Source organism: Peromyscus maniculatus, chromosome 9 (assembly GCF_049852395.1).
Source record: "Peromyscus maniculatus bairdii isolate BWxNUB_F1_BW_parent chromosome 9, HU_Pman_BW_mat_3.1, whole genome shotgun sequence".
In the NCBI taxonomy this organism is placed as follows: Eukaryota; Metazoa; Chordata; class Mammalia; order Rodentia; family Cricetidae; genus Peromyscus; species Peromyscus maniculatus.
The window spans coordinates 61,332,516-61,349,007 of NC_134860.1; the positions used below are offsets into that span (position 1 = coordinate 61,332,516).

A 16,492-nucleotide genomic window follows, 5' to 3' on the forward strand; every position below is an offset into this window, starting at 1 on the left:
AACTCCCACTCATGACAATCCTTTTTATTATATTTTGATGTGGGCATAAGTATGATCACACACACGCCATGTCAGTTCTCCCCTTCCTCCGTGTGAGTCCTGGGAATAGAACTTGGGCCATTAGGTTTGGTGGTGCCCTTGTGTGAACTAATGAGAGACAGATTTTCTTCAGTGGCCTGACCACTAGTAAGTTGCCCATGCCTCTGTTAGTATCCCTAATTAAATCCATTGATTGGTCAAGAGGAAAAATGACAGCTTCAAAGAGGAAGAACATGGAGGGGGACAAGAGAAAATAGGGGGTGAATATGACTAAAATACATTACATTATGAAAATGTCATAATGAAACCCATTATTATATACGGTGAATATATTAAGAAAAACACTTGTTCTAAAGTATGTGCCTGTTTGGTTCTGAATGCTTGTGCCTCTCCAAAACTCCCATGTTGAGGCTTTAGTCTAAAATGGGGAACTTCAGAAATGGAAGCTTGGGAGGGATGGTATATAAACAAGGTCATAAGGGTAGATCTTAATATGATTCCCTTGGTGTTGGTGTCCTTACTGCAAGAGAAAAATATTAGAAGAGCCCCACACCACACACATACACACTGTGAGGTAACAGTGTTCTAGAACGTGCCATCCGTAATCCAGAAGAGGGATTTTCATCAGATAACTGAACTCTGTCTTGGTTTTAGATTTCCATCTTGCAGAGCTAAGAGAAGTGAGATTACCCAGTCACTCAGTCTTTGATTTTATTTATTTATTTATTTATTTATTTATTTATTTATTTATTTATTTATTTATTTATTTATTTTGGTTTTTTGAGACAGGGTTTCTGTGTAGCTTTGTGCCTTCCCTGGATCTAGCTCTGTAGACCAGGCTGGCCTTGAACTCACAGAGATCCACCTGTCTCCACCTCCCAAGTGCTGGGATTAAAGGCATGTGCCACTACCGCCCGGCTTGATTTTTTTTTAATTTCCATTCAAAACATAATTGTAGCGAGCACATACCCTGGGGTTACGGGGCAGGAATAATCACTCTTGATTCAGACTTGGTATAACACTCATTTATTCACACAGTAAGATTACAAGCAATATTCATCCTGTCTTCCAAATGGAAGCAGGAGTACCTCTCTGGGTGTTCAGGTCCAGACTCTCCACGTCTGTTCCTCTGGATCTTGGGTCAGCCTTCCTCAGGTCAGCCACGTCTGCACTGGGGACACGATCTCTGGTGGAGGAGAGTCGTCTCACACGAGGGCCTGAAGAGCTCTGTTGATCGGGTCTGAGGCTTCATCTTTTATATTCTTTCCTGGCTGGGTTTCTAGTCTTTTTTTTTTTTTTTTTGTCAACCAGGCTGGCCTCGAACTCACAGAGATCCACCTGCCTCTGCCTCCCGAGTGCTGGGATTAAAGGCGTGTGCCACCGCCGCCCAATGAGTTTCTAGTCTTACCCCTACTTCCACACACAGCTTATCACTACTCCATTTGTGGTTTACTTACATCATTCTGTTGCTTATCACTCCTGACCAGGGTTGTTCACCCTAGGCCTTACATGTGTTCCTTATAGGTACCTATGTCCGGCAGCAGCCAGAGGGCTTATTCACTGGGTGCAGTGGGGCCATACCCACAGCTTGCCTACTGTGGCACTCTCCCAGTGCATGCTAAGCCCTCTGGGAGGCCACTGTTGATCATGACAACCAAGCCCTGTAGAGAGTTCTCACCAGTGAGCAGGTGGTTGATCTCAAAGGCATGCTTGATGAACATGCACACTGTTGGGCTATAGGGAGGTGCTCCACAGTAAGGTGAAGTGCTCCACCGTAAGGTGAGGTGCTCCACAGTAAGGTGAAGTGCTCCACAGTAAGGTGAGGTGCTCCACAGTAAGGTGAGGTGCTCCACAGTAAGGTGAAGTGCTCCACAGTAAGGTGTGGTGTGAGCTTTGTAGAAGCACTTGGTGGGCAACACCAGGCACCGCAGCCTGGGTGCCTGCTGGGTTTCTCAGCTGGGATACAATCCTGCAGGGAACTGTCACCGATCTGCGCATTCTCGGTGCTCCAAGTCTCCGAGAGCTTGACGTCAGAGGCCTCTGTTACTGCCCTTGTGACTGCCTCCCACTCGGTCACCCTAGGGGCACAGCTAGGGCATCGCTGGCACATTTTCCTAAGGTGTCCTTAAGTCTGAACGTGGCTGTGAGCCTTGTTTACTGTTTGTTTTCTCTTTGAGGCAGAGTCTGCAAGACCAGGTTGGCCTCAACACTGCCTCAGCCTTCTAAGGAGCTCTGATGACAGGCGTGTGCCACCACACTCACTCGGTTGAACTGGGTGGTCTTAAGTTCCATAACCACCCCAGACTTCTCTTTACTCACACATAAAGGGAGGACAGCAAGAATAAGGGCTCAGTACTGAGGAAACGGCTCATTGATCAAGAGTACACACTGTTCCAGAGGGCCCAAGTTTAGTTCCCAGCACCCACCCAGCACCCAATCAGGTGGCTTATAACGCCTGTAACTCCAGCTTCAGGGGACCTGACCTCCTTGGGCACCTGCACTATTATGCATATAACCCCCACACAAGACATACACATTATTAAACATAAAATCTTTAAAAAAGAATCACTTTGTAGACCAGGCTGGCCTCGAACTCACAGAGATCTGCCTGCCTCTGCCTCCTGAGTGCTAGGATTAAAGGTGTGAGTCACCACTGCCTGGTGAAAATAAAGCATTTTTTAAATGATAAAACCATTTTCATGGTTTAACCATCTCCATGGATTATCCTGTAGATTCTGAACAAGACCTAAGTGGTAAGCGCCTGGTATAGGCGTACAAGGTGTGCCAGGAGCTGGAAATGCAGCTTAGTGGTTAAGAGCTGTTCTTCCAGAGGCTTTTAGTACAATTCCCAGCACTCAAACAGAGCAGGTCAAAACTGCCTGTGAATCTAAATCCAGGAAATTCCGACACCCTCTTCTGGCTTCTAAGGACAATGGACTCCTGTCCACATAACACATGCACGCGCGCGCGCGCACACACACACACACACACACACACACACACACACACACACATTCCCTCCCTCCAGAGATCAACGGAAGTCAAGGTGTGGTGATATTGTGTTTCCCAAAATATTGTGCACCCTAATAAACTTATCTGGGGTCAGAGAACAGAACAGCCACTAGATAAAGAGACCAGAAAATGGTGGCACTCACACCTTTAATCCTAGCATTCCAAAGGCAGAGATCTGTCTGGATCTCTGTGAATTCAAAGCCACACTGGAAACAGCCAGGCATGGTGACACGAGCCTTTAATCTCAGGAAGTGATGGCAGAAAGCAGAAAGATGTTTAAGGCGTGAGGACCAGGAACTAGAGCTGGTTAAGCTTTTAGGCTTTTGAGCAGCAGTTCAGCTGAGATCCATTTGGATGAGGACTCAGAGGCTTCCAGTCTGAGGAAACAGGATCAGCTGAGGAAATGGCAAGGTGAGGTGGCTGTGGTTTGTTCTGCTTCTCTGATCTTCCAGCATTCAACCCAACACCCAGCTCCAGGTTTGATTTTATTAATAAGACCTGTTAAGATTCGTGCTACAGCAAGGTCCATCTAGTTCTCCAAGGCAGAAGGGCAGACATTTATTTTTCCTTCCATCCTGCCCCTGAGTGGATTCATTAGGCCAACCCCGCAAGCCTGGGAGGAAGCCACCTTCACACAGGGTGAAAGCTGAACAGAACTCAGTGGTACAGTTCTTGCTTAGCATAAGTGAAACCCCAAGTTTCATCTCAGCACCACAAAACAAAGCAAAATAAAAACCACACACACAATTTCTGCCTAATGAAGACAACATAGAAAACATCACACTTTTATTTTCAGTTGCTACCCCAGTTCCATGAAGTTGTTGCTAACAACCTGATGGGTTGTTTCTCTACATCCCTGGACCCCGGGATGTTCAAACATCCACCGTCACAAATGCCCATAATAAACCAGCAGCTTTTCCCACAGTCCTTGGGGGCACACCTCCCTGCCTACCCTGAAGTCTACAGCCACCGGGAAGGCACCAGGCAGACTGACCAGCAGTACCTGCCTGTGGCTTTGCCCTCATCCCTGACCCCTCCAAGGGGAAGAAGAAAGAAAAATGGAGGGACTCAAAATCAACCAGTTCCCAAAACACAGTACAACCCACCATGAGCAAAGTAGTCTGGGAGTATAGTATCCCTCAGCTGTCCCCAACAGCTGCCCCCACCCCCCAGCTGTACTCCCCTTTGTCAGACTCAATGCTATTCCAGGCAGCTTCCCCAACCCTGTCAGGATTTTGACAGTATGGTGGGATTACATAGAATTAACCAGAAAAGGAAAACATCTATCCCTATGAAAGCCATGGCTGAGGCATAATCCAATGAAACAACAACAATAGTGACCCTCTGGACCTTTTCCCGATCTGTCATACAATTCCTGCCTACACCCTTCTCTCGGGAGACATGGTATCTGAATCTTCAAGGCTACAAGTTCCGTGAAGAAGACCAAGTGTTTTAGGAGGACAGCAGCTTCTATGGCCCCTCAGATGACAGCTGTGGCTGGCACTGAGGGCACCACCAGGTGAGCCTCTGGAATCCTCCGGGGGGCCCAAAGGTCTCCTTCATGACCTGGTGACCGGAAGGGCACTGCTGCTTCTGGTAGATCTGTGTGTGCTGTTTCTTGCCTTGGAATTTGTCCCGAAGCCAGTCTGAACTGAACTCCACCACGTGATCCACGAGGGCCTCCAGAGAGGAAGAACTCAGGAGCGAGCCGAGAGAGAGGGGATGGATCCCTGCTCTGTACAAGGCTTCGTTCTTTATAATGTTCCCTGAAAACAAAGAGAGACTTGAGGGTAGGAAACACTGTCTACGTAACCTCACCCTCGCTATGGGGCCCAGGCCCTCCTGATCTTCCTGCCTTGATCCTCTAAGTGTTGAGTTACGTATGTGCCACCACGCTGGCTTGCAATCCATCTTAAGTTAGGATGAGTGGAGTCCAGCTTGCTGGGCCACTGAGCCATGACCTTGCTAAGGAGAGGAGAGTAAGCTAGATGACACTTGGTGGCGATAGATGAAATAATTGTGGGTTTTTTCCCCCCAAGAGTTTCATAATTGCACTTCCAGTTACAGGTTCTCTGCAAACTTGAGGGGCAGGCTATCTGGACTCAGCTGCACCCTTACCAGCAAGGTGCCCTTTGCTTTAGTATGGTGATATTTTATTTGTGCTGAAATGTGATTTTATTTGTATGTTAATAAATAAAGTTGCCTGAGGGTCAGAGCTAATAGCAAGCCATTTAGCAGAAGTCTGGCAGTGGTAGCACATGCCCTTAATCCAATCACATGGCAGACAGTGTCTCTGTGTTCAAGGACACAGCCAGCATGGTGACACACGCCTTTAATCCAAGTACCAACCATAGATACCTAGAGGTCTGTATAGACAGGCAGTGATGAAGAAGTCATGTGGTTGGGTTTAGAACCAATGAGAAGGCCGAACAGAAAGGCAATAAAAATACAGACACACAGGAAGTAGGTCTCTTTCTCAGGGGAAGGACGGCAGTGGCTGGTAAGCTAAAGGCTATTCGCTAATGCTCTGACCTCTTGGGCTTTTAATTCTTTATTTGGCTCTGTGTTTCTTATTTAATAAGTCTGTTTAGAATTCCATCTACACTTTAGTTTCCTCACCTGAATAAAAGGGAAATCTAACAAGTGATTATCCCTGGAGCAGTAGAGGACAGGACCGTGTGCCTGGGTCACTGGAGTCATGTAAGTCACTCTGGCTGTCACCGGTATCAATGTGCAGTCAGATCTCTGTATACATTCAAAAGCTGCTTCTGGAAGCCTTGTTGCTCCTCTGGCACAGAAGCAGACTCCATTGGTTCTCTTATGAAAGTACAAGGCTCTCCCACCTTCCTAGAGTGAGCCATGCCTGTGGTAGGCAAAGTCACACTTTCTATAAGGACTCAGCTTTGCTAATACCAACTGCTGTGATGGCCAGCTGTGGTGGCACTTACCACTCTCCTGTGGGTAGCAAGAAAGCTGCTGCTGTGGAAATCAGTATGGCAGTTTCTCAGAAAATTGGGAATCGATCTACCTCAAGACCCAGCCATACCACTCTTGGGCATATACCCAAGGAATGCTCAATCATACCACAAGGACACATTCTCAACTATGTTCATAGCAGCACTATTCGTAATAGCCAGAACCTGGAAACAACCTAGATGCCCGTCAACTGAATAGTGGATTAAGAAAATGTGGTACATATACACAACGGAGTATTACGCAGCAGGAAAAACAATGACAGCATGAAATTTGCAGGCAAATGGATGGAACTAGAAAATATCATCCTGAGTGAGGTAACCCAAACCCAGAAGGACAAACATGGTATGTACTCACTTATTAGTGAATACTAGATATAAAGCAAAGAACAATCAGACTGCAACCCACAGAACCAGGGAGGCTATATAGCAGGGGGGACCCTAGGATGACTCTGGCTTATAAGTTTTGGTTTTACTCAATTACTGGCAAGTAATTGAGTGAATTAATGAAATAATTTAATTATTTCATTAAATAATGAAATAATTATGAAACATTTCACTATTAGGATAAGAATTTGTACTGTATCAAGCTGATAATAGAAAAATAGATAAATAAAAATGAAAAAAGAGAGAAAGAAAGAAAGAAAAAGGAAAGAAAGAAAGAAAGAAAGAAAGAAAGAAGGAAGGAAGGAAGGAAGGAAGGAAGGAAGGAAGGAAGGAAGGAAAGAAAGAAAGAAAGAAAGAAAGAAAGAAAGAAAGAAAGAAAGAAAGAAAGAAAGAAAGAAAGAAAGAAAGAAAGAAAGAAAGAAAAAGAAAGTTGCCCTCTCTGGTACTAAGAACTACACATACTCCTTGTTTCATCTAGAAATGCTCACAGTTTCACCACTCAGTTTGAAAGGACCAAGCAGATGCTATAATAGGTTGCTCAGTCTTCTCTCAGAGATCAGGCCTCAATTTCAGTTTCCTGACTTGAGCAAACAGTTTCTGGGAGGGCCATGAACAAAAGACAATATCACTGGTGCCCCTGGGAGCAGGGACAGGGAGATAGGACACACCAAGCCGGGGCCACTGAGCCAGCCCCCACAGTCAGTACGTGCTAGGCCAGCCAGCCTCCACAGCAGCTCAAGGACAAAGCCTGGGACTTGCAGAGACCTGCCCCAAAATGGGTAACTGTAACCCCCAACTAACACTAGCCAATTCAAAGTTACTAACATGATTGCCACTCACATAAACCAATCCTGAGTCTGTTCCTATGTAGTCTGAAAACTCCAAGACTCCCCTTACTTTATTTCCTATAAATACCCTGCCCCTTGCTACTCAGGGTCTCGCCTGCTCTGCTGCTGCATCAGACAGACAGAGAAGCCCAAGTTAACTCGCAATAAAAAGACTCTGCTTTTGCATAGGATTTGGTCTCTTGATGGTCTTTGGGGGACTTCGGGTACAAGTTCTCCAGAGCGGAAACCTCCTTCTTTCTCATGGCTTCTGGGAACCTGGAGCTGATCTGATGCCTGCCTCTGTTTTGGCAGCAGGCATCTCCACTGCCCAAGAGTACTACCTAGTGTAGGAACACACCTTCCTCTCTTCTAATAGCCTTCAGGACAACCATTCACAGCATGTCATGACCCAGAACCTTCTATATGCTCCGTAGGTCACCAGGCTTTAGAGGGTGCCAGGCCCAAGACATTATCTATCTCTCTGTTAGGTGGTCACACTAATACACCATCAGGAGGCTCACAACTGACAGTCCTATCATGTCAGGATACAGCTGAAGAAGAATATGGGGAGAATTCTGAGTGTGTGAGAAAAAAAAAAAGGAAAAGAAGAAAGACAAGGGTCTTGCGGCCTCTGTTTCTTCAAAACAGAATTGTTCTTGGAATGTATTTTTGTGCTTCCCCCAGGTGCAGTGGAATAGGAGTGTGGTTACTTCCTTGTTCATTACAACTGGCTGTTGTTCCTTGTTTATGCCTCTGTGGAAAAAACATGGTTTTGGCATCTATGGCTTGTCCTTGTGGCTGGATACAGCTTGAACTCATGAGAACTTTACTTGGGTGACCTCTCTCAACCCCCGGTGTATAAATTGTCTTGATGTTCTGAATAAAGTTGGCTACGGCATGAGACTTTAGTCTGCCTCATTTATCTGCTCCATTTTCCCAGGTCCCACACAGCCTCTAGAGTGATAAACACTATCATGATGTGAGTGCCGCACCAGACAGAGAAGTGAGGACCTGCCTAACTTAACCTCTGAGTCTAAAATCAGGGATGCTAAGCCAACCTCCAAACCAGGAATGTTGGCACAACTGGGTTAGGAGTCCTCAAGTTCTGATTGCCCTACAGATGTGTGACTTTCCCATTAATCAACTCTGTGGGATTCCTCCCCATTGCATGAGGCATACCTAATCCTGAAAAGTATCTCTGGTCCAATAGCGTATAGCACACAGGCTGAGCCTGCCTTAGAGCTTCCAAGGCTTGTCCTCGATGGAACTTTTCAGACAAGATGTCACAGGCGGGCTCAACCACTGGGGGAGGACTCCATGACATCTGGCAATTATAAAATGCCAGGAAGCCACCACCATCAAAATGGAGTACCAGCCTGAGAAGACAGAAGAGATCACACATACAGCATTCTCAAATACAATGAGGTCATACATTCCATCCACCAATGTACAGTCAATTCATAATACATAAACAGACCCCTGTAGAGTCAGTTTACATGTACATATAGTTACCATAATATAATTAGCTCACACATACAACTATCAATGTACATCACAATATAGTTACCACTGAATAATTATGCCACATGAGCATACAATGACTACTATGTAGGTCACAATTGTACACAGTTACCATTGGACAGATAACACATACACACAGTTTCTACTCTACAGGTAGACTGTGCATTAAGCTTCTATACTAGTCTGGATCAAACTGGGACGAATCATAAACATCTCAGGGCTAAGTGGAATAAAATAAAACATTGCTGTGGATATCGTTCTTTATAAATAAAACACTGGTTGGCCAATGGCCAGGCAGGAAGTATAGGTGGGACAAGGAGAGAGGAGAATTCTGGGAAGTGGAAGGCTGAGTCAGAGAGACACTGCCAGCCGCCCACCATGACAAGCAGCATGTGAAGATGCTGGTAAGCCACAAGCCACATGGCAAGGTATAGATCTATAGAAATGGGTTAATTTAAGATATAAAAAGTTAGCAAGAAGTCTGCTATGGCCATACAGTTTGTAAATAATATAAGCGACTGTGTGTTTATTTTATAAGTGGACTTCAGGACCGGGACTGGCCAGACTTGGTGGGGGCTGGAGAGAAATTCTCCAGCTACAAAACATATGTATACATTGTTTTCTAATTACATTGTAGCAATACATGTTGACAGTTAAAAACATGAAAAGCTGTACATATACATTGTTTTCTAATTACATTGTAGCAATACATGCTGACAGATAGAAACATGAAAAGCTGTAAGTCTCAATCCAGGTTAGCGGCAAACTGAACAGAGGTGGGCAGGCTCACTGGGGAGAAGATGAAATGGTGGCAAAGATGGCACCACTTCCAGTGCCAGGCTGGATTCACCTATATATATATGTGTGTGTGTGTGTGTGTGTGTGTGTGTGTGTGTGTGTGTGTGTGTGTTTTCCTACACATATAGGTCCCTGAGCCTTTTGGATGTTAGGACAGAAAGTGTTAGGACACACTTTGGTGAGGAAATAACGTAGGGATAAAACTTTGTAGGGATAACTAATCCAATCAAAGCGGCCTCCACACCAGAAGTAGGAGAACCTGAGTCCATGTCTGACCTAGTTAGTGTTCTTGGGAAGGGCAGAGGCAACTTCAGAAAGCAAAGAGCTGGGTACTGTGGTGCATGCCTGTAATCCCAGCACTCAGACTGAGACAGGAGGATTATGAATTTGAAACTAGCCTAGGCTATACAGAAAGACTCTTGTCATAAGATAACCCAGCAATATTTCTTGTTTTTAATTGTCAGAGCCTACAGATGGCTCAGAGGGTAAAGGTGCTTTCCATCAACCTTGATGACTTTGATCTCCCAGGACCACATGCTCCAGAACCCACAGAACCAACCTGCTGCAAGTTGTCCCCTGATCTCAACATATGTGCCATGTACACACACACACACACACACACACACACACACACACACACACACACACACTGAATAAATGTAGTAAAAAATATTTTCTCAAGAACTGTAGGTAAGGCTCAGAGGATTTGCTTAGCAACAATGCATAGCACCACAAAACAATCTATCAAACTTACAAAGTACCTGTGTCATTTCGTTAGAAGGAGACTCCTTTGCTAAAAGGGAAAGTCACACATGACCATTGACCACAACAAAAAAACCTTAAAAACCCAAAATGGCCAAAATGCTTTATAAACACACTCAAAGGATGCACACACACTAGCCTGGAAACAATTCTGACAACACAGGTTACCAAAGCCTAAAATACATCAGCGTGAGGCTGCTGAGTTGACCTAGCAGGCTTGCTATGAAACCCTGACCTGAGGGGTTGGGGATTTAGCTCAGTGGCAAGGTCCTGGGTTCAGTCCTCAGCTCTGGAAAAAAAAAAAGAAAGAAAGAAAGAAAGAAAAGAGAAGAGAAGAGAAGAAAAGAGAAACCCTGACTTGAGTTTGACCTCCAGGATCCACAGTGAATGGAGAGAATCAACTCCCGGCAATTGTCCTCTGACCTCCACACAGGGGTGCATGCATGCACGAACTCATGCAACAATAATGAAATACATACTTTTCGTTGCTAGAGTGTATACTAATAAGCCAGTGCAGGTAAGAATTGACCAAATCCAGCCATAAGTACATTCATTCCCTTCCAGAAGCAACTGGGAACTGACTAAGGAAATAATCCTACATTGTTCTTAGTGCTCACAAACTGAGTAAGAAGGAAAACCATGTCCCTAAATTCAGAGCACAAGAGTCTAGACATATGCTTTTCTTCTGAGACAGTTCACTCTCAAGTGTCATGTTGGCTGGAAACCTCACTCTGTTCTCTCAGTGACCCAGGCAGTTACAATCTTCTGGAATGCAGATCAAAGTCCAGTTCTTATGGGTAAACATGCACCTCTTTCTTGCTGTGGAATAACCCTTTGGACCCTCTAAAGATTTGTCACTCGAATTGGTTTAATAAAAAGCTGACTGGCCAGTAGTCAGGCAGGAAGTACAGGTAGGACACCCAAACTAAGGATGCTGGGATGAAGAAAGGCAGAAAGAGAGGAGTCACCAGCCAGACAGAGAGTAAGCAAGACATGCTGGAGAGGTAAATGCCACAAGCCTCGGAGCAGCACATAGATTAATAGAAATGGGTTAATTTTAGTTGTAAGAGCTGGTTAGTCATAAGCATGAGCTATCGGCCAGACAATTATAATTAAGATGCTGAGTGGTAGCCGGGCGGTGGTGGCGCATGCCTTTAATCCCAGCACTTAGGAGGCAGAGCCAGGTGGATCTCTGTGAGTTTCAGGCCAGCCTGAGCTACCAAGTGAGTTCCAGGAAAGGCTCAAAGCTACACAGAGAAACCCTGTCTCGAAAAAACCAAAAAAAAAAAAAAAAAAAAAAAACATGCTGAGTGGTTATGTGGGAGCTGGCGGTCAGGACAGGAAAACTCCACCTACACTTTCTGCCTCCAGGATAGCAAGGTCTGGTCATTCCCAAGTGTGACCGTTCAGCCACGCCTTGCCACAGAGAGAACCACATGAACACTGCAGACCCTACCAGGACCCCCGTACATGTCACACATTACCTGGGCACAGGGTCTCTCCAGTCACCTCTCTTGTTAGCTTTCTTTGCTCTGGAGAAGTCATTCACCCAGATACTGCCAAATAAACCAAACCTGACCTCTAGCCACCTCTGGGCAACTGCTAAAAGGTTGTGTCCTCCAAGACCATAGGGACCATCGGATCCACTAGGAAAAGGCTCCTCAGATCCAGAGGGGCCTGCAGACATTTCCTGAGCATTGGGCCCCAGGATCAGCTCTGGGTTCATGGCCTCTTTCTGCTGCACTCCTTGTCCAGGCTGTGGGCCACTGCCAAGTAGCTCCATCTCCTCATCGGGATCAAACTGAAGGAATAATTTTTTCCCATGTACCTAGCAAAACAAAATGATAACAACAATGAACATGTATTGATCCTTAGAGCCCTATACAGGGGCCAAAGCTTCATAAACAGCTGGCTGCCAACAGTCTGGCTCCTTTTCCTCACCCAAAGTTTGCCCCAGCACAGAGACCTTCTTGTGTTGGGTCTAAGGTCTATTCCTTCAAGAGTTTTAACAAGTAAGTGTGTCTTAGTCTGTGTTCTAGTGCTGTGAAGAGACATACTGACCAAGGCAACTTTTAGAAAAGAATGCATTTAACTGGGCACTTGCTTATAGTTAATCTATGATCATCATGGCAGGAAGCAGGCAGGCATGGTACTGGAGCAGTATTGGAGAGCTTTAGATCCTGATTGACAGGCAGTAGGCAGAGAGAGAGAGAAAGACTGGGCCTGGCGTGGGCTTTTGAAACCTCAAAGCCCTCATCTCCAATAAGGCCACAATACCTAATCTTTCCCAAGAGTTCTATTCTCTGACGATGAAGTATTTAAATATCTGAGCCTATGGGGATTCTTCTCATTTAACCACCACAAAGTGTTTTATGCCCATATCCAGTTGAAGAAATGAGAGCAAAGAAACCGAGAACTTGCTTCAGCTCACACAGCTAAGCAGCAGTAGAGCCCAAGTGTTACTGTACAAAATCCACCCCATGTCCACCCCATGCTCATAGCTAAGCGAGAAGAATCTAAGACTGATGAGAATACAGCCTTGCCCTGTTTTGGTCTCACTACACACCACCAAGAACATACGAGGCATAAGGGTGTAACAGGAGGAAGTAGAGGGTATCCCAGAGGGGTCATTTCTCAGCTTGCCAAAGCAGACAGGATAGCACAGCCAAGTGGAATCTGAAGAGAGACTAAAACTACCATGGTAAACTGAAGGTAAACATGGGTGTGGAAACAGTAGAGAAAAAAAAAAAAGAAGGAAGATGTGCCCAAGCAGGGGGAAACATGTCTACACTGTGGGCACAAACTAACTGAGCTGCAGGTAGCTAATATGAGCAAAGAATGACTTGGGGCTAGGTGCAAAGGCCAGAAAGACAGACCTGGAGGGGTCAGTCCACAGGGAGTCCCTGAGCCCCCTGGAGGAATTCTGACTCCCACTCAGGATGAGAAGGTCTGAATCCAGAGCTTCAAAAGTGCTCATTCCTTACTTTGCAGCTGGCCTATGAGGGTCGGTGCCACTACACCAAAGATGCAGGGAAGACAAGGAAAAGTTCTCTAGATGATGCATGGGGGTCTTCAGGTCTTTTTTGTATGGGTTCTTCACAGTTCCCAGACCACTGTGACAGAAAACACCACACTGAAAGAACAGGGCCACATGCACTCCTAGCATGGCTGTCCAAAGCTTAAAGAAAAGATGTCACAAGACATCCTGGCTAGATGTCTTCAGGGGAGGTGGGCGGGGCCAGCACACTTGAGCCCTGGGGAAAGCAAAACTCACCTGGGCATCCTGGAGCCACAGAGCCTGGAAGGAGGCAGGGTGGAGCTTCTTACTGCTGCCCCCTGTCTTGACCACCTTCTGGCCCACGAAAGGGGAGACAAGGTGGTGAAACTTCCTCACAGATGGCCCTTCCGGCATCTCTGCAGGTAGAAAGTGGCAAAGGAGACCACACTGACTTAGCTCGGTCCTCCCTAGCACGTCTGATGGAGTGGTACCCCAGGGAGCCAGTCCGGATCACCCACTTTAAGAGTATATGTGCCCCAAACGGAGCCTGACTGAGGTGGGGGAATCAGATCTCAGGAAAGATAGAGCTGGGGCAGGGTAAGGGCCAGCTCTCAGCAATGGTTTCTCTTGCGGGTCTCTCACTCTTATCCAGGCAGCAGATGTAATCAACATAGTGTGCTGGCCTACTGTCTACTTCAATGGAACTGCCGCCTCAGTGATCAGCCACTCATTTGCTTGGTTTCTTGAGACAGAGTCCTGGTGTGTCGCTATCGGGGAGCCAGTACTATGTATTTCTAGCTGTCCTCAAGACTCAACAGCTCTCCCCGTGCCTCAGGCTCCCTCAGGCTGGGATGACAGGCATTGCAACACCTCCATCTTACTTTTTGCTGGGTATATTAGACCTCTAACTCATCTCCATGCTTTCTTTCTCTGTCCTCCTTCCCAATGCCACCCCCAAAGCAATCATTCCGATTATCCTCTGCTCACTTATCTATACTTGGATCTGGCTCTCTCAGGGCCACCTCAGGGAAGGGAGACATGCACTAGTTATGAGATCTCCAAAAGTGGTTCTCTAGCTCTGACCACAGTGCTGGCTGGCAGAGCTCAGAACTGTGACAAGTAGACACCAGCCGGGCAAGGAGGCCACCAAGCCGCTTAACTCCTGATAACATGCCTGATGGATGAGAGGCCGCAGTAAAAGCAAGGCAGGGCTGTCTGTCACCCCTCCCCTCCCCGTTCTCAATCATCCAAGGTCACTGAGAGCCACCAGGATGAGTGAGAGAGCCTGAGTGGCCTACATCCAGACGTCCATGAGTAGGAGTTGAGCCCCACCCGGCAAGGGGCCACCTAACTTTATCGACCACTCACCAGCACCAGGCTCCATGAACTAAGGTGAAAACTAACAAAGGCACATGGCTGGTAGTGAGTATTTCAGTGTTTCTAAAAGCACGGTTGGTTGGTGTTGTTGTTTGTTTTGTTTTGTTTTTGGTGGTGGTAGTGTTTTTTAAGTCTCACTCTGTAACCCAGGCCTGTCTTGAACTCTGATCAACAGAGTCCTCCTGCCTGAGTCCCCCAAGTGTGAGTACTGGAATTGTAAGTGTGAGCCACATACAACTCCCTCTCTACTAAGACACTTAAAACTTACATTTTAATGGAAGACTTGGGATACCTAGACACCCCATGAATTTTCATAGCTTCGTAAGCAACACATTCAATAATGCTGTTTTTCGTCTTGAGACAGGTTTGCCTATATTCCAGATGCCAAGCTGGCCTGTAGCCCGTGTATGGATGGCCTCCACTCTCATAGTATCACTGTTATTACAGGGCTGAGTTACCACTCCTGGTTTATGCACAGACCCAGGGCACCTTGCAAGCTGGGCTACCCCTCTTTCAACTGTGCTAAATCCCAGGCTTCAGTAATGCTTACGTAAATTAAATTCCTCCACACTTGGATGCCCACCCACATTCTTGGAAATGGGTAAACAGTTCATCTACTCAGACCTTCACGGTTAACTGCTGGGCCAGAAGGCGGCTTGCCAGTCACTGGCACCCTGACCACCTCTCAGTTCAGAGTCCCCCTGGCCTCCGTCAGAGAAAGTTCTGGAAAAGCCCGCCTGTCCAATGCACCATCATCTTAAATCTCTACAGCCCGATGTGGTTGGTGGCATAAGCCTTTAATCCCAGCACCCCCCAGAGGCAGAGGCAGGAGGATTTCCGGGAACTGCAGGCCAGCCTGATGTACATTTTTGAACCCTGGCTACATCTGAGATCTTGTCTCCAAACAAACAAAACTTGTGGGCATGCTTTGATGGTCAGGAAAGGGATGAGATGAGAAAATGAGAACCTTGGGCTTCGTTGCTAGAGCGAGGTGGCCAGGCTATGCAGGATGCGGTCCCTGTTCTCCAGCGGCCAGGCAGTCTTAGGAGGCTCTTCAGTGCGTTTGAAGGGGGAGTGAACAGGTCACGAGGGCTCGGGAAGGTGGAAGGCAACGTGATCAACAAAAACAAACACACGATCCAGCTGCGCGTGTCCGGAAGAAACGCTGCTTTAGCTTTTCTGTAATTGACTTCTCACCAAAGATTAAAAAAAAAAAAAAAAAAAAAAAGTGTTGACAACGTGCACTTGTGTGTGGCCCCGGGAGGGTGGGGAGGAGGCCAAGGCGCCCTGGCGGGTCCCACAGAACCGTACACTCCAGGATCCGGTCCCCGCGGCCGCAGCAGGACCGCAATCCGCCCGCGCCTTCCAGTTCCAGACCTGGGGGGAGGGCGCGTGGTGGTGGTGGTGGTGGTGGTGGTGTGGGCACGACAGGTTCAGCCTGCGTGAGCAGGGGAGGCGGGGTGGCCGGAGCCGAAGAGCTCCTGCCCGGGTAGGCGGGAAGCTGCTTCCGGGACTCCAGGGCTCCTCCCAGGGACCGAGCTCGTCCTAGAGGTGGATGCGGAGCTGCGGGCTTCTTTCCTGGGAGCTCTGGAGATGGGGACCCTCCGCGATGGAGGAGCTACAAGCTTTTCCCCTGGAGGTGCTAGAGGTGGGGTGCATCCGGAGATGGAGAGCTGCGGGCTTCTCTCCTGGAGATGTTGGAGATGCGGTTCGCCTCGGGAGGGGGACGGCACGCTCCTCTACTCAGGCTCCTCCCACAGGTGGGAGGGATGCTGCGGCCTCCTCCCTGCAGTGACCAC

At 47.1% G+C, this 16,492-nt stretch overlaps 1 protein-coding gene across 1 annotated transcript; it reads right to left on the bottom strand.

The window, feature by feature from the left end:
• Positions 1-3,823: 3,823 nt before the first annotated feature.
• Positions 3,824-16,492, bottom strand: Neil2 (nei like DNA glycosylase 2). The gene is made up of 5 exons (XM_006993002.4): positions 15,661-16,492; positions 13,593-13,732; positions 11,803-12,146; positions 8,417-8,613; positions 3,824-4,817 (listed from the first exon to the last, which is right to left on the bottom strand). Exons 2-5 carry the CDS (start codon positions 13,728-13,730, stop codon positions 4,522-4,524), a joined length of 975 nt encoding a protein of 324 aa, XP_006993064.3. The 5' UTR covers positions 13,731-13,732; positions 15,661-16,492; the 3' UTR covers positions 3,824-4,521.

Bases quoted from the DNA above. Each gene is read 5' to 3' on its own strand.
- Neil2 (XM_006993002.4), bottom strand. From the start codon at position 13,730: ATGCCGGAAGGGCCATCTGTGAGGAAGTTTCACCACCTTGTCTCCCCT. The intron at 12,147-13,592 runs GTGAGTTTTGCT...TTGTTTTGCTAG, and splicing joins TGTGGCTCCAGGATGCCCAG to GTACATGGGAAAAAATTATT. The intron at 4,818-8,416 runs GTATGCCTCATG...CTTTGTTTTCAG, and splicing joins GAGATACTTTTCAGGATTAG to GGAACATTATAAAGAACGAA.